We start from the raw sequence: 26238 nt of genomic DNA, 5'->3' as shown, positions 1-26238 counted from the left end.
TTGTGTTCTTTGGTGTATACATTTGTGTCTGTGATAAGAACACTTAACATGAGAACTACCCTTGTAAAATATTTTAAAGTGTGTAATACAGTACTGTAAACTGTAGGTGCAATGTAGACCTCATATTAGACACTCATGTATATTGTAGAATAAAAAAATATATTCTACTTAAATTTGATCTGAAATTTAAAGAAACAGCTTTGCTGCATGTGTTAAATCTCTAAAACTTGGCATTAGTCTTTATTAGTGTTAATTAAAGTTAATTTGACTTGAATGTAGCAGTGCAATAATAATCCTGGTTATAATTTTTTAAAAAGAAGTCGTGTAGAATGTATTACCAGAATGTAACATTGAGACCTATGTTTATTACAATACCTGAGTCAGCTAATGACCTTTCAAAACCAAGACATCAGTAAATTATTCCTACATTAACACTTCCATTCTCAGATAAATACTTTTCTCTCAGTGTTTTGTTTATTGAGGACGTCTGTTCTCAGCAGGGACTCAGTAGAGTAGAAGTGCCCATCAGAATTCTGAAATCCATGCCTTTAATGGCTCCTCTCTCGGTGTACTCTAGCTTCTTGTTCAATCGTGAAATACATGGAGTCAGAGAATTGAATGGCCCATGTGGCTTTCCTTCCGGTGCCCGGCACAGGACCAGGAGCGCTCGCTCCGGTGAAGAGCTTGAACAAGTCATCGCTTTCCTAGGCTCAGTGAAGACCACTAGGACCTGCCTTAAGTTCCTAAAAGACAATAGACATCACGGAGAGCTCAATTTACTATGAAACGGGGAATAGAAATGTTAAACGCAGGCACAATAATAAACTGCTAGTGTATTTTGAAAGGGATGGGTATGTATCCAATCAGCAGTGTTTCTAAATATCTTTTAATATGAATAGTGTCCATAAAGTCACAATACTTTGCCCAGTAGTCACATTAATTTTTCTGTTGATTCTCTTTTCCCACTGAAGAGTTCTGTCTTATGATTTATAGATGGTTTTCTGTCCCAAGTTCATGTTATTGATTTTCAGTGATGAGCATTTTTAAAATTAGATAACCAGAACAGCCTACAAGAAAATACACTCTGGATTTTAAACTCTTTGCCTTCATTTAAAATAAGCTTTCCAGTATTTCTATTTTTGCCACTAATTCAGTTTTGTGATTACTGATTGACAACCCTTAATCCCCTGAAAAAAAATGCAATCCTTCCCAGCCTGACTTCTGTAAATAAAGTACATTCAATAAGAGAATCCCAGTCATATTATTTCCCTTCTGTGTATTTGAGTGTTGTTTCCCATCCGGTTTTGAGATGTCTGCTAGAATCTGTCAAAAAAGTGATGGTTTAATATCTTCATTTAAGTTTAGGGCTTCTTTGGTGGCTCAGATGGTAAAGAATCTGCCTGAGTATGGGAGACCAGTGTTTGATCGTTGGGTTGGGAAGATCCCTGGAGGAGGGAATAGTTACCCACTTGCCTGGAGAATTCTATGGACAGAGAAACCTGGCAGGCTACAGTCCATGGGGTCACAAAGGGCCTGGTGGGCTACGGTCCATGGGGTCACAAACAGTTGGACATGACTGAGCAACTAACACTTTCACTTTCACTTTAAGTTTAGAAAGGTTTAAGGAGTTGATTGAAATACTGAATTTCTATGGTGAAACGAATCTATAGGAAAACAAATGATTCCTTTATAATATAAAATCCAGTTAGTAGAACATTACATAATTATATTTAGCCATTTAGTCAGTAGATCTAGCCTGGGAAAAAAGCACACAATGTAGATTGTTAGAAACTCTTCTTTAGTTCTGTTGCTCCCCCAAGAAAAAGGTTCAGGGCTCTGACTGAATTTGAATTCCTTAGAGAGACTCATATTCCTAGTATCAATAGACTTGGAATGAAAGAAACGTCATAAGTTTCCTTTTCTGAGTGTGAAGTTGGGGAAAGGATCAAATACTAATGAATAACACTTGTTCCAAGATACACATGTGTCTTTCATTGATTTGCCAAAATTAAATCAAAGGATTCCATATGTGTATGAAGGAGAACCATCTGACACTTGAAGTAGCAAACAATAAAACTTTAAAAATATATTTCCTGTGAAGCTAAGTTGATTGGGAAAAAGAGAAGGTTTGATCATCAAGGATATAAATGTGGCTATAGCATCTGTGTCAAATGAGTAAGCTTTGAAAGAGCTTTATAAATCGTAAATGGCTACACGTATAGGAGAGACTGGGCATTCTTGCTTTCTTGCTTTCTGTTTAGTATTTTGTTATTATCTATTATTAAGTATTGTTAAACATTAGCAATGAAGATGGGAAGTGGTAGTTTTGGTTTTTATATAGATCAAAATTGAGGTCCAAGTTGGATAACAGATTGAGTGTACATATATATTTACATTTCTGTCTTACACATAAAACAATCAAGTTGTAATCTTATCTTTGTAGTCACAAATTTCCTTGTTCTCCCCCAACTTCCTATTTCATCCAGGTGCCCACATCCTCCCGCCCCAAGCCCCAAGCTAGTAGGTCATAGGGGTTGGATCGTGACTCTACAGGAACTACTTAAAATGTCCACAGGCTGATACAGCTGGGCGATGAATCGAGTTTCTGGCCTTCATTTTTCTCATTGGCTCCTGCCATCCAGGCCCCTTGTTATATGCTGCTTCTCTTGTGACCAGATTTCCTATTTCTTATTGTCTGATCTCTGCCCTCCTCCTAAACACTCGGTTTATGCTGCATTTCTCCGACATTCTGGTTCTTGATCTTTATCTTACACCATATACCTGACCTTTGTACTCTGAATTTATTTACTGTTCTGTCAGGCACTTTCCTAGAGCCTGTCTCAGTGTGCTTATAAATGTACGCCTTGATCACAGTGACCCTTTATTCACCTTCCTACCTGACTGGGACTTTTCATACCTGTCTATTTCTCTGGCCCCCACCACTCACCTTGGATGTAGAGCCTGGGCTCTTGGGCTCTTGACACCCAGTTTTCCACATCTCCCTGTCTTCAAACCACATCAGAGGCGCATTGCGTCAGTTTCATAGATGCTCTTCCACTGGTCGAAAAACACGCCTGCTTGTTCACAAATGTAATCAATACTGAGACGTGTCTAGATGTGATACTTAGTGTGGCTTGTTACTAAGGCAGCCTAATGTGGAACTATTCAGGAAGTCCTCGTGGATGGATGATGCTCCTTGAGAGTATCTTATTGGTGCTAGAATAAACTAAATGCATAGTTCAGTTTTAAGAATATATTACATATATTGATCCAATAAGTATTTACAGAATTGCTTCTTCAATAGTGTAATGAGATTTTCTTTCATTGTACTTGAATAATGATGAATCTTGTTATGTAAGGTAGATTTACACAATATCAGCAGTAGCGGTCACTGAGGAAAATTGGGATTTGCTGTGAGATGGCTTTTCAGTCATGGCATAATTTGTGTGCAATAGCTAGTCTCGGTGGTATGGCTTACCTAAATGGAAACAGTGTCCCCATCTACCTGCTGTCCTTAAGTTCTTTTTTGCTTTCATCTTATGAGATAACTGCCCCAAATTGTATAGTTCTTGTCAGGAAACCACATACGTATCCACAATATGCATGCCTTCATTTTTTTTTTTTTGGTCTTATTTTGGAGGACTGTGTGCATGTGGCTGTAGATAGAGATACGTGCAATGTGGATTTTGTGCCTTGAGAATATTATTAAAGACTCTCTAATCTGGGGCAGAAATTATTTCCTTTCCCATCAGTGACAGACCTGCTTGTATTTGTGGTTTGGGTTATGGTTATAGTTGGGGAGATTATTCTGGCTTTGATAGCTGAAATTTAGAAATACATGTGAGAAGAAAACTATGCAAGTTGAAATTCAAATGTAAATGTAGGAATGAGTTGGCTAGATTATTCTGAAGCAAAATAGCAGATATTCTTTAATCCAAAGCATTCTACTTCTATTCAAACCACATTATGTCACAGCTCAGTTCTGTCATTTCAGTCATTCACAGACTGAAGTTTTCCAGTGAAAAAACAGTTAGCTTTGAAATCAAAATGTATTGCTTTTCTGGTTTTTTGAGACTAATTACGTTTAGCTGGAAGATAGTTTAACATATAACTAATTTTGTGTCTTTTTCAACATTTAGGAATTGTAGAGTCCCAAAACAATATTTCAGTTCTTACTTGAGACATCTAAGCCAAATATATAAATAAAATGGCCAAATGTATGTATGTATGGCTCTAAAAAGTACATAATTCATATATATTTTTCCTTTTGTGGTGAACAGGTAGTTAGGAATATTTAACTAGCCAACATATTTGATTGAAGCAACATTTAAGTCTGTCATTTAAGTTTAGGGAAGAAAATGTTTAGGTAGTCTCCTGGGCTTAATTGTATTTTCGGCTAGATTCTTGATATGTCTGTGGGAATCAATTTGTCACTATGCTGATGATGACTTGAGGCAGTCACATTTTTCAGGCTGTTTCTACAGGATGGTTTTGAAAATTGTTAGGTGGCATCATGATGGGGTCTTTCCTGCTTACTGGAAAAGTAGTTCAAGTCATATTAAGAAATGTGACTTGAACATAAACTTGAAATTATTCAAACGGGGTAAGGTGACTGAATGACAGTCACCCTGGGTAATGTAGGATAGTACTGGCCACAGGAAGAAGATTAAACACACATTCAGATGCACACCCCAGAGACTAATCAGAGGCCAGAATGACCCTTAGAGATATCTCAAAGCTGTTGCTTCAGAAGTGATGCTGCTGTCTGTGATTTCAGCTTGCTTTTCCAAAACTGAATGAATTATTCTCACTGTAATTTGTTCCAGGGATGTTCAGGCACACCTCATCAACCACAGACATGGGAACTTCTTGTGGAGTTTGTACCCTACGTTTACCACAAAAAGTCAGTGGCAACTGGAGTTGCCTCTGAGATCATACGAAGCGGCCTTGTGCTTCTCCCCATTAGACCTCGTTCTGTTTTCTTCCCTTCCCTCTCGCTCCCGTCTGCCCCACTGGTGGGGGTATGTGGTTGATGCTGACTGTTCTGACTTAAGGTCATGCCCTCTCCACGTCTAGAAGCTCCTCTCCACACCATAGAGCTCTTCCACATTTCTGAATTCATAATGCATATTTGTAGATTCCTCTTTTGCTACCTTGTCATTTTGCCCATGATCATGTTGATGTGGTACAGCCCAGAGTTTAGTTTCTGGAGTCAGATTGTTAGCATTTAAGTACTAGCTCCTATGTGGCTCTGATATTTCTGACCAAGTTACTGAATCTTGCTAACCTTTGGACTTCCTGTCTGTAAAGTGGGCATTTACTATCTGTAAAGTGGTGACGATTCCACCAGTTTGTGTGCGTAACACATGAGGCACAGGGCCCCGCATGGTTTAAGGAGGGGGACCAACCGTGCCCAATTAACCCGAGACCAAGAGGGCTCCTGGGAAGCAGAACCATCAGTGCAAAACCTGAGAAAGTCGCAAGCTGAGTTAGGCCCCCTAGTTGTAAGCATTTCATTTATATTATTCAAATTTATTGTATTTATATTTTGTATTCCTATGTTCCATCTTTCCCCTGTTAGGTTTCACAGAGGCTCACATCTAGGTGCTTAAACATCTTCATGTGTACCGCATTTTCCTAAAAGAGATTTAAATTACCTTATGGTAATAAAATTCACATACAACTAGAAAATTAAAGATGACATGGAGGAGAAATTGTTAGGAATGTAGCACTGGCTTGAGAGATAATTTTTGATTTTGCAAAGATAATTTTAAAAAATGTATTCCAAATGCTTAGAACAGTGTGAATAATAAAAGAGGTTAACTGTTACCTCCAGGAAAAAATTATACACAAAAGAAAATATAATCACAGATTGCTACTGTTTAATCAAGTGATCAAGCAATCCCAAAGCACAGTGTGGCTGCAGGGCTGTCTTGCCACACTTCCATAAATCCAGCTGGTAAGAAAACAAAGAGGCCTTTATACCCACAACACAGCAGGCAGCATGGGCTTCTTGTGGCAAGGATGCCGATTCCCTGTGCCCCTCCACCCTCTGAGTTCCAAGGAAGATATGGCAATAGGTCATGGGTGCAAGCCCAGGTAGATGCTGAGCACACAGAGGTTATGTGTCGCAGCTGAGAAGGGCTAAGGTTAGAAAGCTCGCAGTCATGTAAGATAATCACAGATTATCTAGCAAACCTGCCCAACTTTTGCCCCATTTTAGGGAGTGTCTCCCAATTAGGGAGACACTATCTGTATCAACCCAATTAGGAAACAAGTCTTCTCTGGGGAGGAAAGGGAAATTTTATTATTGGAAAGACATTTTTTGGCTGCAAAGTCTACATTTCCTCTCAGATGGCCCTGCCCTGGTCAACACCCCAAAAGTGGGGACTTTATCCACCCCTCTGTCATTGGTGCCATGTGGTGCTCGCCTCACCAGGAGTGTCGCATGTTAGCCCCTCAGTTATCCCGCAGTGAGCTGCTTTTGGCTCAGCTTTCTTCCCACAATCCCCAGTTGTTCCTTGAGTCCTGGGTTAAATATTTGCCCGCACAAATAAGGACACTTATCCCATTCATGAGGGCTCCATTCTTATGACCTAATCACCCCAAAGTCCCCATCTCCAAATACCACCACATTTTGGGATTAGGATTCAACACATGAATTTGTGGGGATACAGACATTTGGTCCATTGCAGGGGGAGAGAGGGAATTTGGGAGTAGCATAAGTAGGGTCCCATGTGCCCGTAAATTTGTTTCAGGTGGAGAAGAAGGAATCCGGCAGTAGCTTAGTTGCTCTTTATTGTGGCTGCCCATTTGAATTGCCTGGAAGATTAAAAAAATAAAACACCAGTGTCCACTCCTTCCCACTCCCACCCCAGAAACTCTGATTTAATTAATCAGGGTGGTAGGGAGACATGGACAACAGCCTGGTTTTAAAATACTCCAGGTGAATTTAATATGCAGCCAGGGTTGAAACTTACTGCAAGTAACTGAATCCTCTCTGTCTCTTCCTTTTATTCCCATAGCGACCTCATGGACTGTAGCCCGCCAGGCTCCTCTGTCCATGGGATTCTTTAGGCAAAAATACTGGAGTAGGTTTCCACACCCACCTCCAGGGGATCTTCCCAACCCAGGAATCAAATCCAGGTCTCCAGCATTACAGGCAGATTCTTTACCATCTGAGCCACCAGGGAAGCCCCAGATAGGATCAAGCTTATTGTTTAATCTTTATTTCAAAACTAACAGCATCTGCATTCTTTCTCTTTAAAATTCATGTCTTCATTCAATTTAGCAATTTTCCTGTGCTTGTCTAAATAGAGATCTTTTTTGTCCTTGTTGTTGTTGATTAGTCATTAAGTTGTGTCTGACTCTTTGCAATCCCATGGACTGTAGCCCACCAGGCTCCTCTGTCCATGGAATTTCCCAGGCAAAAACACTGGAGAGGATTACCATTCCCTTCTCCAGGGGATCTTCCTGACCCAGGAATCGAACCCAGGTCTTCTACACTGGCAGGCAGATTCTTTACCACTGAGCCACCAGGGGAAAATAAAACCAAATCAAATTCTTTGACATGTGTTAGCTGATAAAAACTATAGTCAGGGGTTAGAAAATATGATGATTTCATTGCGTCTTGTATTCTTTACTGGAAAATTCCTGAGGGCTGATTTTCTCCTTATTCTAGATTTTTAAAAATGCCTTTAAGTAAACCCCCAATTTATTTTCTCTGTGCATGTTGTCTATAGTAGCTATAGACTTAATGCTTGTGTCCCCCCAAATTCATATATTGAAATCCTTACCCCCTATATGATGATAATGTGGCCTTTGGGAGGTGATTAGTTTGTGAGGGTGGAGTTCTCGTGAATGGGATTAGTGCCCTTATATAAAAGAGACTCCCCGCCCCATATAGATAAGTAAATAATAAAAACAAAAGAGACCCCACACAGTTCCATCACCCTCTCCCCCTCCTGCTTTAGTCCTTTCACTAAAGGACTCAGTGAAAAGATAGCCTTCTGTGAATCAGGAAGCAGATCCTCACCAGACACCGAATCTGCTGATGCTTTACTTTGGACTTCCCAGCTTCCAGAACTGTGAGAAAGAAATGATGCTGGTTAAGTCACCTAGTCCGGTGTTTTTAAACCAGCCCAGATGGTTTTATACCTGGCCAAGACATCAGTGCAGCATGATATTTATTTTTATGTTCTGCATTTGAAATTTGGCTATCTACTATTATTCTATAGTTATTGTGAGGCTGTCAAAACCTCCACTCTGTCTGTAATGACCTGAGACTTTTATTGTGGTCACTGTGCAGAGATGGTTATTCTGATGCCTTCCTGGTTAACCTCCCAGCCTCTGGATTTTTATTCTATAAAGTGGAAATTCAGTGACACCTGTATTAGAAGGTTGTTCTGTTGTGCTATGTGGCAATATATAAAGCCCCAGGCACATGGAGGATACTCCTTTTCTTCTGCTGCTCACTCTGGGTACCTCCCCAAGATGGGACATTTTTGGGTGTGCTTTTTCTACTGCTAATTGAGGTAATTCTACTTTTTCTTCATTAAATTTTTTTGGTTCATTTAATCTTCATGTATTTGCATGCATTCCCTTATTTTTCTAGTTTCAGATTTCTGAAGGCTCCTAAAGATTTTTCTTCATACATTTTCACCTTCTGTTTTATGGTCTTCCTGTCTACTTCTTTACTTTGATTTTCTTTCCTTCCATTGTAAGACTAGACCTTAAATAGAAAATATTAGTGTTGGCTGTTTATGGAAGAATTTATTGGGCACTAGAAGAGAGATTTCGGTTTTATAAATACTATGCATGCATTCATGGTAAGTTGCTTCAGTCTTGTCTGACTCTTTGCAACCCCATGGACCATAGTTCTCTGTTCATAGTTCTCTGGACAGTTCTCTGGACATAGTCTCCTCTGTTCATGGAATTTCCCAGGCAAGAGTACTGGAGTGGATGGTCATGCCCTCCTTAGGGGACCCTCCCGATCACTCTTATGTCTCTTGATTGGCAGGCATATTCTTTACCACTAGTGCCACCTGGGAAACCCTTATAAATATTACAGGACATTCAAATAGAGCCCCAAATCTGCAGAGCTTTAGTCAGCTTCCAGATCTCTGGTCAATCTCTGGTTTATCAATGTGAAATGGAAGTTGAGTCACACTTTCGTGTTTTGTGGTTGCCTTAGTATCATGAAAGCTATTGTTTTTTGGCCTTTATTGTTTTGAAATAGAAACAGCTTAACCTGAAGACTCTGGGGATGGAAGGCCATCACCCTTTACCATCATCTGTATCAGCGTGCGTGGGGACTGACCACTAGTGCAGTAAGGGAGGCACTGCGTGTTCTTCTCTTTCTTAAGAAATTCTGCTTCATTGCAAAATTAGCCTAATATCTTGCTTTTGCAAAACTGATTGAATTCCATATTTTCATGAACAATATCTCATACTCATCTTTTACTCAAATTTTATTAAGGAATAAACCCAATTTCCAGAGCTATTGCTTGAAATTTCCTTTTGCTTATTCCACCTATGTTTCATAAAAAAACATTCATGTAGCAAAACAATAAAAAACATTTGTGCCTTCTTTTAAATAGGCATTTGCTTTTAGTAAGTTGATTCTTCTGAGCTCTCAGTTATATTTTTATAGTCCTAATCAGTTCAGTTCAGTCGCTCAGTCGTGTCTGACTCTTTGCGACCCCATGAATCGCAGCACGCCAGGCCTCCCTGTCCATCACCAACTCCCAGAGTTCACTCAGACTCACGTCCATCCAGTCAGTGATGCCATTCAGCCATCTCATCCTCTATCGTCCCCTTCTCCTCCTGCCATCCCAATCCCTCCCAGCATCAGAGTCTTTTCCAATGAGTCAACTCTTCACATGAGGTAGCCAAAGTACTGGAGTTTCAGCTTTAGCATCATTCCTTCCAAAGAAATCCCGGGGCTGATCTCCTTCAGAATGGACTGGTTGGATCTCCTTGCAGTCCAAGGGACTCTCAAGAGTCTTCTCCAACACCACAGTTCAAAAGCATCAATTCTTCGGCGCTCAGCCTTCTTCACAGTCCAACTCTCACATCCATACATGACCACAGGAAAAACCATAGGCTTGACTAGATGGACCTTTGTTGGCAAAATAATGTCTCTGCTTTTGAATATGCTGTCTAGGTTGGTCATAACTTTCCTTCCAAGGAGTAAGCGTCTTTTAATTTCATGGCTGCAGTCACCATCTGCAGTGATTTTGGAGCCCAATAAAATAAAGTCTGACACTGTTTCCACTGTTTCCCCATCTATTTCCCATGAAGTGATGGGACCGGATGCCATGATCTTCGTTTTCTGAATGTTGAGCTTTAAGCCAACTTTTTCACTCTCCACTTTCACTTTCATCAAGAGGCTTTTGAGTTCCTTTTCACTTTCTGCCATAAGGGTGGTGTCATCTGCATATCTGGGGTTATTGATATTTCTCCTGGCAATCTTGATTCCAGCTTGTGCTTCTTCCAGTCCAGCATTTCTCATGATGTACTCTGCATATCAGCAGGGTGACAATATACAGCCTTGACGTACTCCTTTTCCTATTTGGAACCCGTCTGTAGTTCCATGTCCAGTTCTAACTGTTGCTTCCTGACCTGCATACAGATTTCTCAAGAGGCAGGTCAGGTGGTCTGGTATTCCCATCTCTTGAAGAATTCTCCACAGTTTATTGTGATCTGCACAGTCTAGGGCTTTGGCATAGTCAATAAAGCAGAAATAGATGTTTTTCTGGAACTCTCTTGCTTTTTCCATGATCCAGCGGTTGTTGGCAATTTGATCTCTGGTTCCTCTGCCTTTTCTAAAACCAGCTTGAACATCAGAAAGTTCACGGTTCATGTATTGCTGAAGCCTGGCTTGGAGAATTTTGAGCATTACTTTACTAGCGTGTGAGATGAGTGCAATTGTGCAGTAGTTTGAGCATTCTTTGGCATTGCCTTTCTTTGGGATTGGAATGAAAACTGACCTTTTCCAGTCCTGTGGCCACTGCTCAATTTTCCAAATTTGCTGGCATATTGAATGCAGCACTTTCACAGCATCATCTTCCAGGATTTGAAATAGCTCAACTGGAATTCCATCACCTCCACTAGCTTTGTTCATAGTGATGCTTTCTAAGGCCCACTTGACTTCACATTCCAGAATGTCTGGCTCTGTGTCAGTGATCACACCATCGTGATTATCTGGGTTGTGAAAATCTTTTTTGTACAGTTCTTCTGTGTATTCATGCCACCTCTTCTTAATATCTCTGCTTCTGTTAGGTCGATACCATTTCTGTCCTTTATGGAGCCCATCTTTGCATGAAATGTACCCTTGGTATCTCTAATCTTCTTGAAGAGATCTCTAGTCTCTCCCATTCTATTATTTTCCTCTATTTCTTTGCATTGATCGCTGAAGAAGGCTTTCTTATCTCTTCTTGCTATTCTTTGGAACTCTGCATTCAAATGCTTATATCTTTCCTTTTCTCCTTTGCTTTTTGCTTCTCTTCTTTCCATAGCTATTTGTAAGGCCTCCCCAGACAGCCATTTTGCTTTTGGATTTCTTTTCCATGGGGATGGTCTTGATCCCTGTCTCCTGTACAGTGTCACAAACCTCATTCCGTAGTTCATCAGGCACTCTGTCTATCAGATCTAGGCCCTTAAATCTATTTCTCACTTCCACTGTATAATCATAAGAGATTTGATTTAGGTCATACCTGAATGGTCTAGTGGTTTTCCCTACTTTCTTCAATTTAAGTCTGAATTTGGCAATAAGAAGTTCATGATCTGAGCCACAATCAGCTCCTGGTCTTGTTTTTGTTGACTGTATAGAGCTTCTCCATCTTTGGCTGCAAAGAACATAATCAATTTGATTCGGTGTTGACCATCTGGTGATGTCCATGTGTAGAGTCTTCTCTTGTGTTGTTGGAAGAGGGTGTTTGCTATGACCAGTGCATTTTCTTGGCAAAACTCTATTAGTCTTTGCCCTGCTTCATTCCGTACTCAAAGGCCAAAAAAAATCTTTTATTGTACCAAGTATAAGGTAGATAACAAGTTTGATAACCCCAAAAGGACTTGTGTTAAATAATATAGCCAGAGAGGGAGATGAAAATAATCAATAAAGGTGTGAGGAGAGACCATAAGGACAAGATAGCTTGTATTTACTCTGAGATTTCTCATTCTAAACTCTTCTGTTCTTTCCAACCCATGCATGTTTAGGATAAATACTTTCTTCTCCCTCTGTATTTCACAGTAGCTACAGATTCCTTTTGGAGGTAAGATTTGAATAATTGAGTAGGCATAAATTTACATCTAGAGAAGGCAATGTCACTCCACTCCAGTACTCTTGCCTGGAAAATCCCATGGACGGAGGAGCCTGGTAGGCTGCAGTCCATGGGGTCTCTAAGAGTGGGATACGACTGAGCGACTTCACTTTCACGTTTCACTTTCATGCACTGGAGAAGGAAATGGCAACCCACTCCAGTGTTCTTGCCTGGAGAATCCCAGGGACGGGGGAGCCTGGTGGGCTGCCGTCTATGGGGTCACACAGAGTTGGACACGACAGAAGTGACTTAGCAGCAGCAGAAGCAAATTTACTTCATTTTTAAATGCCAAAATTAGAGAACACTTTTAAAAACAATTATTATTGGAGTATAATTGATTTACAATGTTGTGTTAGTTTTAGGGGTACAACAAAGTAAATCAGTTATACATATATTCATTATTTTTCAGATTTTAGACCTTTTCTCATATAGGTTATTAAAGAATATTGAGCAGAGTTCCCTGATCTACACAGTAGGTCTTTATTATCAATTTTATATATGATAGTGTGTATATGTTAATCCCAATCACCTAATTTAGTCTTCTCTCCTTTTGCCTTTGGTAACCATAAGCTTGTTTTCTACATCTGTGACTCTATTTCTGTTTTGTAAATAAATCCATCTGTACCACTTTTCTAAATTCCTCATATGTGTGTTAATATATGATATTTGTTTTTCTCTTTATGACTTAACATCACTCTTTATGACAGTCTCTAAATCCGTCTACACCTCTGAAAATGGCACAGTTCCATTTTTATGGCTGAGTAATATTCCACTGTATATATGTGCCACATCTTCTTTGTCCATTCCTCTGTTGATCGGCATTTAGGTGGCTCCCATATCTTGGCTGTTGTATATAGTGCTGCAGTGAACATTGGAATACATGTATCTTTTCAAATTATGGTTCTGAATCTAGAGAATATTTTTAAACAATATTTCTTGAGTTGTCATTACTGATGGGTGCTAAACCTGTGCAAATTTAAATATGTTACAGCCTATGAGATAGCATATTTAAGAATTTTTTTCATCATTGTCCTTTCTTGATTTTTTTTCCCAAAATATTTTAAGATGATTGTGCTTGACTCTGTACATCAAAATTTAAAGATCATAGTTAAATAGTGTGATAAAGGATTGAGAGTTTAATTTTTAATTTTAATTAATTTTAAAGGGTTACTTATTTAATCTGCTGGGAGGGATTGGGGGCAAGAGGAGAAGGGGATGACAGAGGATGAGATGGCTGGATGGCATCACTGACTCGATGGATGTGAGTCTCAGTGAACTCTGGGAGTTGGTGATGGACAGGGAGGCCTGGCGTGCTGCAATTCATGGGGTCGCAAAGAGTCAGACACGACTGAGCAACTGATCTGATCTGATCTGATTTACATATAGATCAAGATAATAATAAAGAAATGACTTGTTTAAATGGATAGAAACCCAGTCCAGAAGTGCTAGCCTTCAGATGCAGTTGGAGTCACTGATTAATATGTATTTAAGGAAATGCGTTAAGTATCCTGAGCCATTTCTTTAATTGGGCAAAGGATAAGTGTCCAAGACCATCACAGCTATAGGAAGACAACTGGTTTTGTCACTTCTCTAATGCCTGCATGCTTTGAATGTAGTGGACAGTGAAAATTGTTCACATCCATGCAGGCTTACCAAGTGACAGAAGGGTAGTAAGCTCTTTGCACACATGGAGTCTTTTAAATATTTGCTGATAGTCAAGGGAGAAAATAAATGAGTGGTCAGTGCTTTCTGCTTCCAACACAAGGAAAAGCTTTTTTACTCAGCTAATTAATTAGGTCTAGACATTTATGGAAATTATTTTTTCTTCATGAGTGAATTTTGACAACATCCTTGACATCTATTAACATTAAACATTTAAATTGAGTTGATAATATTAAAAAGTACTGTTTTCTGAAGTATTTGATGTTTGATAACTTTAAAATATACTGCAATCCAAGTTAAGTGCTTTCTCTAGAAAGACATTAAATAAACACAATTACAACATTATAATATTCATTAGTTCAAGAACTACTTTAAAAATCTCCATTTAACCTAATATCACTATGATATGGAGAATACATTAATGATTTGTAACTTTCTGATGATTAAACTTCTTTAAAGTTTTATGTTCTCATATATCATTAGAATGAGTGTGCCACTTATAAAATAGTAATTATTCATAATACCCAAGAATTACGTCTGCTTTATTCTTTTATTATAATGTCCTGAGTAAATCAACCATTATAATTAGTTTATATACTCAACCCGATTGAACAAACAGGACAATCTATTGTGGGTTTTTATAGGACTTGTATCATACAAGTTTTACTATGATGAAGGGAATGCCTACTAAAATACATACCTTCATGTATAGCCCCTGATTCTGGTTACAGATACACACTACTGATTTTTGTGGGGTTTTATCTAGCTTCTGTATTAGTTTCTCTAGAATTCTGATTTCTTCAAAACAGAAACTATGTCTTTTGAATGTCATTAATTAGTGTGAGACTAGCACAGACTAAGTGAATACTCTTTTTTAATGTAGAAGTTTAATGTTTATGAAATTCTTTAACTGGTTTGGTTCTAAGGTTTTGTAACATTATTCAACTGACTTATAGCCAAAATAAAATGATTCTTATATGATTCGTATATATGATCCATATATTCTAAATAAAAATTTCTTTAAAGTGTACAGACTTATTATTAGCTGCTTAACAAACATTTGTTTCTGAACATATGTCATGTTTACCGTCTTTGTAAAGGTAACATTCAGTAGTGTGTTTCAAAATACTGAAAGCATCTATTGTTAAGTATTCAATATTTTGTGAAAACACGTATATCCTGTCACTGGTTTGAAAATCCAATTAAATTCCTTTAAATTTCTTTTTTTTTTTTAGTTGACATATAGCTGGTTTACAATGTTGTGTTAGTTTCAGATTTACATCACAGTGATTCAGTTATACATATACATGTAAATCTATTCTTTTTCAGATTTCTTTTCCTTTCTAGGTTATTATAAAGTATTGAGTATAGTTCCCTATGCTATACAGTAAGTCTTTGCTATAAATTCCTTTAAATTTCTTATTTTTTTTTAAATTTATTTTTATTTTGGAAAATGCCTACAGGGATCGTATAGCCAAGTGAAAACATGATTTTTTTAAGAGATTATGGGAATTTTTGTTATTTGTGTTGTTTTAATATATAGCATCTGCAATAGAGCATTACAAACATTTCTAACATATATTTGATTGCATGTTACACTGATTACCTATATATATGCCCTTAATGACTGAAATTTATAGTATGGTAGAGATCACTTATAACATCACTGCTCAAATTTCACATGACACTGAAAATGGCGTTTTGTTCCAGAATTGTCTAGCTGAGCATGGGGTTACTTGAGGGCTTGGGATGGGTCCTCTGAGGCTCATTTTAAGGAATCTGTGTTTGTGTGTGTGTGTGTGTGTGTCTCTTTAATGTCCAGCGCCTGTTCTTCCTGGAGCCTACCAGCAAAGCCATTCTCAAGGGTATGCGTACATGCACCAGACCAGCCTGTCATCTGTGAGGTCAATGCAGCATTCACCAAATCTAGTAAGTGCCCGTTTGAAGTGCTCCTCCTTCCCTGGTCTTCATAGTTTATCTCCAGAATATAAAAGCACGTGGAGTACAGTTGGATTGAATAGGGTTCATTTTTTACATAAAATGTAAATGATGATGTGTTGCCATTTGTATAGCTTCTTCTAAGGAAGTAGAGGATAGAGGTAAACCATTGAGAAGGGAAAGCATGATGTGAAAACATGTAAATAATGAAACATAGTAAGACTCTACCGGTATTCTGTCCTCATTGTTACCTCATGATTGGAAATAGTCAACCATGGTCTTCATTCAATAAAAAAGCACAAATATTTGGTCATGTTAAAGAGTTAATCAAAATGGCCATGGAAACCTAAACGACACGGTCAACATATGTCTTTGAGTTCTCCTCTTGGAAATCTTGGAGTGCTGACTCATTCACTGAATGGAAGACTTGGAAGCAGACTTCCAGACCAGTCAGTCCAGTTTGGCATCTTCTGATGAAATGGCTTCTCAAGCTTCTGACACAGTCTCTTGGCCTTTGTCTGTGCCCTTAGAAATAGGTGGCCCTTCTAAACAGCTTGTAAGATACATTTTTAAAATATATTTGTAAAAGTATAGTTGACTTTAATATTATATTAGTTTCAGGTATACAACATAGTGATTTGGTATTCTTATAGATTGTGTACCATACAGAATTATTATAATATTATTGAACTATTTCCCTGTGCTATATACATCACATGTCTATGACTTATTTCCTTTAACGAGTGGTAAGGAATCTTTCGGAGAAGGCAGTGGCACCCTACTCCAGTACTCTTGCCTGGAAAGTCCCATGGACGGAGAAGCCTGGTGGGCTGCAGTCCATGGGGTCGCTAAGAGTCGGACACGACTGAGCGAATTCCCTTTCACTTTTCACTTTCATGCATTGGAGAAGGAAATGGCAACCCACTCCAGTGTTCTTGCCTGGAGAATCCCAGGGACGGTGGAGCCTGGTGGGCTGCCGTCTATGGGGTCGCACAGAGTCGGACACGACTGAAGTGCCTTAGCGGCAGCAGCAGCAGCAGCAAGGAATCTTTAATCACTCTAAAATTCTTGCATCTCAGCCAATTTCCTCAGTCTACTAATGCACTTGATTTTGAGGTTGTCTGATATTATTAGCTAAATCCTTGGCCTCAAAAGAAAAGAAATATAGTAAAACTCAACTAATTATAACAAGGATTTAATTATATGTACCTCAATATTCATGACATTTATATGCTAAATGTCTCCTATTATGTGATACAAAATCCTATTGAGTATATTATGGATTTTTTTTCTTTTTATTTTTTTTAAGTATTTTAAAATAGAAACAAAATTTTTAAGTAAAGTTCATCACCTCTGCCAGGGGACCAATGGTTGTAATGACTTGGCAGTGACTTGGGCCTGTCTGCCACTATGGTGGACTTTGTTCTCTGAAGAATGTGGACTAGGGGAGAATCTACATAATCTAAGGACTCTGGGCTTATCTGAAGCTGGGGGAGTGGCTTTACTGCTTCAAAGCTTACTTTTTAAAAAAAGATTTTTATTTTGTATTGGGGTATAGCCAATTAACAAACAATGTTGTGATAGTTTCCAGTGAACAGCGGAAGGATTCAGCCATACATACCCCCCAAACTGTCCGCCCTCCATCCAGGCTGTCACATAACACGGAGCGGGGTTCCAAGTGCTCAACGCTTACTTTTGACAGCTAGCTGTTGTATTTAGTGGCTTGCTCTGGTCCACAATATTACCCCTTTTGCCAGACTAGTAAGCTTGAAATGAACACAATCAGGACAGACAGTAGGCTCCAGAAATAGATGTGCTTGGAAAGGTTCTTGGTAGTTCCTTTATGTGTGGGCTGGTTTGTCGTGGTTGGCATTTGTAGCCTTGACTGTCTTGGTGTCCATTGTGTGACCCCATCTTTCCTTTCTCAGAGGACCTACAGAGCCATGTACGATTACAGTGCCCAGGATGAAGATGAAGTCTCCTTCAGAGATGGGGACTACATCGTCAATGTGCAGCCCATTGACGACGGCTGGATGTACGGCACGGTGCAGAGAACTGGAAAAACCGGAATGCTTCCAGCGAATTACATTGAGTTTGTTAATTAATCATTTCTCCCTGCCCTTTGAGCTTTGTTCTAATGTATACTAAACCCAATCTTTTTAAAAGATAGAAGATACTTTTAAGACAACTTGGCAGTTATTTTACAATAATCTATCCTTCCTTTGACAATTAGACATGCAGGAAGAAGGAATGACTTCTGGGCTGAAAAACAGCAGCATATTTGGTAATTGGTATAAACAAATAATTAAGTCTGGAGACCTGGTGCTGCTTGTTGTGGTAATGGTTTCCTTTGATTGGCTATTGAACCCTTCTGGGAAAACATATTTTTGTAAACTTTAATAGAGATGTGGATTGTCCCTTAAATGTCACAAATATATGAAACTTCTTAGCTGTCACTTTGGAATCACCAGAAGCCAGTCCTCTTAATTCAATAACACAGCTGATAATTTAAAAACCATTTTAGCTTTCGAGTCACAAGGCAATTTCCAATTCAAGTGAAAACTGCCTAAATATAATAAATGTAAGCAGTGGAAGAATGACAGTTCTGTTAAAATTATATTGACTGGTGGCCTTAGGGATCTAGAAACTTTCAATGAACAAAGAAATTTCCTTGTTCCTTGGGCCGACTTGGGTCTGTTTATTTCTCATTTGTACTGAAGCATATGCTATTCTCCATTTACATTCTATGAACCTAAGGACATGCTTGGCTCCATAGAATGTCAGGACCAAATAACTTCACAGCTGCTCTGCAAAGGGCAAAATTTAAGGTCATCTATGTTATTTCCCTAATACTAATAGCCTTTACCCTGTTGCATGTCATGTAGGTTCAAGCTTCTGTAACATAGGCAGCTGCACTGCCCTGTTCCTGTTATTCAAACAAAAAGTGTGGCCGATACCTAAAAGCCCTACCCTCTAGATGCCAGCTCAGCAGACAAGCATAACTTGAGAAGTTGCTTGAGATTCTCCTGCCGCATTGCACTCTAGTTTTGAGGGATTTACACCTTAGAACATAGATGTATACGCTAGCAAATAAGTGATTTAGGCATTTATTGAACAGCTTCCATTAACTTAATGCCACTGTTGACTTAAAAGTTAAGAAAACTTCCTAGAAGCCAGTGACAAAGCTGGAATATGAAGTGTGCTGGGAGAAACCAATCAACAAAAGATTGCCAGCTGCACACACAGAGAGACAGGTGATCTGGTTTCTTATTTGGGAAAACACTATTCAGATTCTGGGATGGAAATCTAGCTACTGAAATTGCTTAATGAAAAGACTTCCTTCCCACTTTCTGGATTTTATTTTCTAAATCACATTTGGAAGTGAGAGGGGGATGTCACCAGAGATTTGACAAGTTGTTCATTAAAAAAGAAATTGTTGTCACATTTTAATTTTCAACTGAGTGACTTTGCAGGCTCTTGCTGGATTCACAGGCATGACCATCACATCACGAAGTTTTTACCTGGAGTCCACAATCAAGATCACTGGAGAGATTCATGCCCATCAGCAACTCTGGGTTTTTCTGATTGTGCCATTAGAGAGACTTGCAACAGGGTAGCAGTCATGTAGGGTCTGACTCTACAGCTGTGATGAAACTGAAAAAGCAAAATGTAATTATAAACATGTATCAAATATATGGGCCTTGGGGATATCTGCTTTAATGATATATTCAAAGAAATTAACAAAATAAGCTGTAAAACATCTTTTCTTGAAATGTTTATTAGTCCAAAGGCAAATATTAATTCATTTACACCTTTGAAAAGTAAGCACATAGTTTTGAAATCTGTAGTCTCATTTTTATCAGGCTAAAAGAGTAATTAGATAAGCTTTATTACACTCAAGCAACATACTATATGACACTGATGTAAAACTGAGAAGAGAAAAATTCAGGCAAATAACTAGAGGTTATTTGAGGGGGTTTTACAGATCACCACATAATCAGCTTGCCTAATTTTCTGTTATTGAAATGATCAGTTGCAATTCAATTGATTAAACCCCATACTGGTTTTGGTGTCTTATACACAAACCTACTAAAACAAGCAGAACTTGGAATATTCTTGCAAAAATTCCTTTGCATTAAAACCGAGGGCAACAAGCTTGCTTAGTTTTATTATACCATTAAATAAATATTTATTATTCACCCAGACAGACTACTTTTTGTGATTATAAGAGAGTAGTTGTTGATTAAATCTGCAGACTAAATGTGGGGTACACTTTTTGATAAGCACATTTATAGGAAGCTCAGAGGAAACCAATTTCAAATGATGATTATAATGGGGAAGTAGTCATAAAGTAACAGCTTGATGTTTCATTGTTTTTCTCTTCCACTTATTTTAAAATCAGATTCACTGAATGTAAAAGTCAATACTTATTTGGGGAGTAATTTTCCCCAAATTTTAAGCTTCACATAATGTTTGCATAGCAAGATACTTCTGCTTCCAGCCTTTAGGAATTAAGAACTGATCAGAATTTAACTAGAGGGCAGTTATTTTATAATAAAGACCGAGGGACAAGTTGCACACGTTGCTAATGCTATAATTTGATGGTGTTGTCACTGTTATTAAAGCCTGTCAGGATATTAAGCATCTCAGCAGAAATACAGAAAACAATATATGTATAAAACCAAAGTGCTATTTTTACAGCATCATTTTCAAGACTGCATTCTCGAACACCTTTTCCCCTTTCCACATGCCGCCCCTCTTGTTTTCAATTTGGCAACAGTTATATCCTACATAATGTGACAGCTCAAGAAGGGTTTTAAAAAAACAAGTCTTTTAAAAGAGGGCTGTAAATGCCCAAGCACAGAGAGCATGCACCTAAATTTCTAATTGTGATGTGTTCTCAAACCTGATAAAAGCACAAGGGCAGTTTGATACGCTTTTAAAAGGTTCCGAAAACAGAACTTACATGGATCATCTCTCTCTTGAGCAGAGCATAGCAACCGAATATACCGCTTGTGGTGTAAGCTTTTGTAGTGAGCGTTTTACTAATTCTTGTTCTCTGGGAAAGCTTTCTATGTCTACCCTGTGACAAGGCACGTCTCCACGTCTCCTTCTTACTGTTTACACAGCCACAGTGTAGCCCACTTGGAAATAATTATCCGGTTGTCAGATCTCCACACTGTCCCTGCATCTTCTCAGGCTTCCCCCACCTCAGAGACCACACAGGAATTTGCAAGCACAGTGCCCAGGAGCACCTTTTATGAATGTGGATGCGATTAGACCGGCCCCCCTCTTGCCGCCAGGTTCATTACTTGAGGATGGCGAACACACGCTTTTGCCAGTCTCGCTGCAGTCTTTCTTTCCTTATCTTGTCTGTGTTGAGCTCGACAACAGTCTGGGATTTGGGAGGAAGATTTCCCTAAACACACAGTGGAAGCTTAAGAGGCGCATCTTTTCTTCAGGTTTGCCCATCTCCAGTGGAGTGTTTTTTAATGAAAAGATTAAAGAAATTGTGTGTGATCCTTTAATAACACCCTCTATATAAAGTGAATATAGTTTATACCAAAATTATAATTATATAGAAATAAAAAATATCGGTGCCTTTTTGATTACCCTTGTTTATTCATTATGGTCTTGGAAAGAAAACCAAGCAAGCAAGCAAGCTTCTGCCTATTCTATAGTAATATTTTATTATATGATCATTGGTATTTTTATGGTGGAGAAGTGAGATGCTCCTGACAGTTAGGAAAGGTGATAACTGATTGTATTTTACCTCTAGAGGTTTAGAACTTTAGAAAATACTGACTTCTTTTGTCTGTTTCTGAAAGTTTCTTTGTGGATTTATATATAGTTGAGATGCATAAATGTAAACTTTAGGTTTGAGATTTAAAATACCTGTTGTAAGTTAGAAGAATTATGTTATGAGGCTGAATTCATTACACCAGATGAACTTCACTTCATAAATCCATTATACCTTAGCTGTTTGCTTCTGATAATCTGAAAGTGGCTAGAGCATGGTTGTTTGGGGTAACTTGACATGGAGGTGAGAAAGCTTTCGTTAAAAAGAAGCTCTGTAAACCAAGTGTACAATGCCAATATGAAGTCTCTTGTTGAAGTATTCCACGCCCATTAAAGGTTCTTTCCAGACAATTGTCCACTATCACTGATTCAAGAAAATCAAGACATTGTATGCTGCTTCTGTGGCCATCATTCCCTGAGGCATAGACTACTGGATCCGCAAGCCTGGAAGGACCCCTGGGGCAAATCTACGCCCTCGTGGTCCTTGTTACTTCAATATCTTCATGGGAATTTCATATGCTTTTTGTGTTTGATATATGGTATTCAATTTGCATAGTATACACTTCTTCGTAATCCAGTTGCTGTTAAGAACGATTTACTTTAAAGGAAAAGAGAAAACTACATCATAGTTCCCTTCTTTAGTGTTCATGCAATGAATGGCTGAGCATTTATAAGCAGCACCAAGTGTATTACAGGCAGGGTGTGGAATCTTCGCTCTTTGACCTGTGATTAAAACATGAACTTGAATCCTTGTGCAGATTGGTTTCTGTTTGCTTCAAAATATGTAGAATTGTGGTTGTTGATTAATTTGCAAGATTGTACTAACTTTGAGAGCCTACAGTTTTATAGAAAACACTTCATGTTGTAAAATGAAGGAGCTTACAGAATGATACGTTATTAATATAATTTGGCTTTTGTTATGCAAATTGTTAACACCAGCTATTAAAATATATTTTAGTAGAAATGCTTTAATTCATATTTTTTCCTCTACACTGTGAATCTTTAAGCCTTGGTGGACTAGAGCAACATCGTGCTGCCCAAAGGACTAACCTATGCAAACCAGTTCACATTTCAGTGGATGTCACAGTAATTGTGTAATATGCTGTTATTTCCCCCGCATAATGTACAGCAGCACTGAAATAACATGTTCAGCCGAGCATCGTGTATGTACAGACAGTTACTCACAAACCCTTCAAGGCTACCATGATCATTAGTATTATTCGTGTAAGAGCAGATTGCTGACTTATCTACTGAAACCATTTGAACGATGTCAGAACAAGAATGACAGATGGATGCATCGGCCATGGCTCCCAAGTGGTCCCTGCAAGTGTTCTCCTGTGATGAAGCCTCGTTCTCAGATGCACTCTCTCCAGGGTATTATTATTCTGTGTCTTCTTTCTGTATTTGTAAAACATTATAACGCTTTAATTTCCTATCTCTACACATTCGGTTGGCTTAAATAAATGCAGGATGTAACAAAATGGTTCCACTTGTCAGTTCTCACCTTGGTTTCTTAGAGCAGTGCTCATTGATAATTCCCTGGGTGTGGGTTTATCGTGACAACTCACGTCAAATCGCCTCAAAGGTCTGTGCTGGCCTCAGACCACTTACCTTGGTGAGCTGTTTAGAATGTGTCTTCCTCCTACACATAAACTTAGCTTTAAATGAAAATAGTATGCTTTTTCAAGCTGAGTCTCTTTCTGATTTTATATCAAAGTGCTGCAGTAATTCATCATTGTAGTTCACTGCTTCCAAGGCTGACTTCCTCATATGTCCTCAATAGTACGACTTTAATTTTCTTGTGTTTGAAAGATGAAAGAAACAGCTTGCAGCAAAGAGTAGAAAATGCTCAAACTGGGTACATGAAACAGGGAGATGCTCTGATTTCCCAACTCAGAATGGCTCATGTATCATAGAGGATAATTGCTTTTCCCCCTAATTTTCCCATAGTTGGAAAAAGTTTGTTCCTTTTTTTGCCCTCATGTAAAACTACTGAGACTAGGGTCTTAGCTTTATTGTGTTATTTTGTAACAGTTCTTTGATGGTGCCTAAATTCTCCTAATTATAAACCGATAAACTCTGCTGATGACACATTTAGTGCTTTTGCGCAAAGAATACTCTTCCTAATCTTGAATTTTCTGTTTTTCATATTCCAAAAGTATGAAATATTTGTATGCTATTAATCATTAAACATACTTATAATATTTCAAATGGTAAATCAGCTTATTTATTTATTTGAAGAATATACTTTTTTTCTCTCAAAGTTTTATTTCCCCCACTATGCTCATAAATTTTACTCTTGGGAACTCAAGCCACAGAGAAATGACCAACTTAGCAAGATTTTTTTTCTGAACTAAAATGATTTAGATTTAGAATAAGGTAATCTTATATTTTTATTAACTTAAAACCTTGTGAAGCCAGTTTTACAAATAATTGAGACATACATGACCACTAGAAATCTAGCAAAGTAACTTTTTACAAAAATACTCATACATAGTAAATTGAAAAGTAGATAAAAGGAAAGTTTTGTTCTTTTCTTTATGTAATCTGCTTCTTCTATGCAGAGAGATTGAATAGAGTTTTGTGATGGCAGAAAACTGGATATGGTCCAAATGTGAACTTCAACTACTTTCTGCAGTTCTCAGCACAGTTCTCAGGCCTTTGTCCATTTATATTTGTACTTGGGAGCAGCAGAGTTCTGATGAAAAATAGAATGAGAAAATGGGTTTAAAGGGTGAAAAGTCAATATTAGAACAAAGGACCCAGTTACTGATTTTGTATTTATACCATGACATTTTGATCTTTGCTTTCACTATTTTTTTTTTAAGTTGCAAACATAAAAGAGACTAGTAGACTAAAATAGAGAAATGAGCAAAATCTGAACACCTGTTATTCCATTTGAGAAAATAAGGAACTTTTATGCATCCCAAATTTAGTGATTAGATTGCTCTTAAAATGAACTAGTTTCTGGTTCTTGAGTCAAGATAGCCCACTTTTTCCAAAGGGTTGCTATCCAAGGCCACGTGGCCCTAATTAACTTTCATTATCTTGTCACTCTGGTGACAAATAGATGGCTGTGACCTGACCAATCTATAGGCTGCCCAGGAGCCCTTGACAGGAGCTGCAGAAGAACTTTACCCAACATGGAGGATGGTCACTGAACGTGTCCACATCTCCCTGCGGAGTCTGAGTTCACAGTATAGAGCTGGTTGGTTAACCGGTGTGATTACTGAAAACTAAGAGCCATAGAGAAAGAAGGAGGAAGTCAGGAGTACGTGTTGCTGTGAGTGAGTAGAAAGCATGAGATGGAGAGAAGAGATTAGGACAGATGGAGCAAAAAGTGAAGGGCACGATTGTTGGTAGCATGAGCCCTGAAGATGGGAAGACGCTGATTCTTAAGGCAGCCCCTGAGATTCGGCAGCCCCATCCCCTGTGGCAGAGGGAGTCACCACTCCCCATATCAGAAGCACATGGTTCCATTCTAGTCTTACTGCCTGTGGGACGCCACCTCCTCTTGATAAAGAACAGATTGCATGAATGTTAGGAACACTTGTGGGGTGTCCCCAAATGAGACACCACAAGTAGCCAATGTGATTGAAATGCCAATTATATTTTTGCAGTTGCCATGTTGCAACGTTGTCTTAAATCATTTTGTTTTCTTTTATGATGTGGCATATTTCACTGTATATATCCTACTGAAAATTACTTTAGTTAGAAGTTGTTTCCCTGGGCTCTATGAAAGGTATCAGTAATTAATAACAAAAGAATTTAACTTCAACCAGTGGGTTTGTACAAAGAAAGGATTGGGGATTTGGAAAAATATTCTTATCAATTTCTAAGTGTTGGGTAAAGAACATGGGAATGACTGGGCTCCCTTAGAGAATGACACAGGCACTGATGTCCCAGGGACAAAAGCTGAATTGTTTCTGCAGAGCTTTCAGAAATACCTAATTCTTCCAAGTTTCCTCAGTGATAGTTTTTGACTAAGGTAGATGAAGCAGTGACTGTAACTTATTCATTCAACATATATTTATTCAGTGTTTATGTGATTCAAGGAACAGAACACAGAGACTTTCCTACTATACTGGTAGGGGAAACAACCAACCAAGGATATACGTTTATCCACATGTGTATTGTCGTGTATACTTAAACAGCGAATTGCTTCATTGCGGTTTGAGAGGTATTGTGAAAGTGAAGCCTAGTCCTACCCCAGTTCTTGTAGCTGGGCAGGGGTCATCTGTGGTGGGGAGGGCGTGGAAGACCCCGAGAAGCTGCTATTTGAACTTGGAGCTCGGTCCATCTAAGCCTTAGACATGTGGGAAAATTTAGTCACTGGCAGCTAATGGAAGATATACTCCAGTCTCCTGCCCAATTTTAATTTAAGTAGCAAGGCAGATTTTTGTAGTTTTCATACAATTAAATTTTCATGAACAAAAGTTGGGTTACAGATGTGCATGAATAGGTGTGTATGCACTACCCACTGATTATTCTAATTATGATTTCATTCCACTTAGAA

At 38.5% G+C, this 26238-nt stretch overlaps 1 protein-coding gene across 3 annotated transcripts in view; it reads left to right on the top strand.

Annotated features, from left to right (window-relative positions):
* Positions 1 to 23207, top strand: part of NEBL (nebulette) — a 173884-nt gene extending 150677 nt beyond the window's left edge. For all 3 annotated transcript variants that reach the window (XM_070380985.1, XM_070380984.1, XM_070380983.1), the window contains 2 exons: positions 15808 to 15914; positions 17852 to 23207. In XM_070380985.1, coding sequence (XP_070237086.1) covers positions 15808 to 15914; positions 17852 to 18028 — 284 coding nt within the window. In that variant the 3' untranslated portion in view covers positions 18029 to 23207. The remainder of the gene's footprint in view (positions 1 to 15807; positions 15915 to 17851) is intronic.
* Positions 23208 to 26238: the final 3031 nt, after the last annotated feature.

This window comes from Bos mutus, chromosome 13 (genome assembly GCF_027580195.1).
Source record: "Bos mutus isolate GX-2022 chromosome 13, NWIPB_WYAK_1.1, whole genome shotgun sequence".
NCBI classification, from domain to species: Eukaryota; Metazoa; Chordata; class Mammalia; order Artiodactyla; family Bovidae; genus Bos; species Bos mutus.
This window is presented reverse-complemented; position numbering and strand designations above follow the sequence as displayed.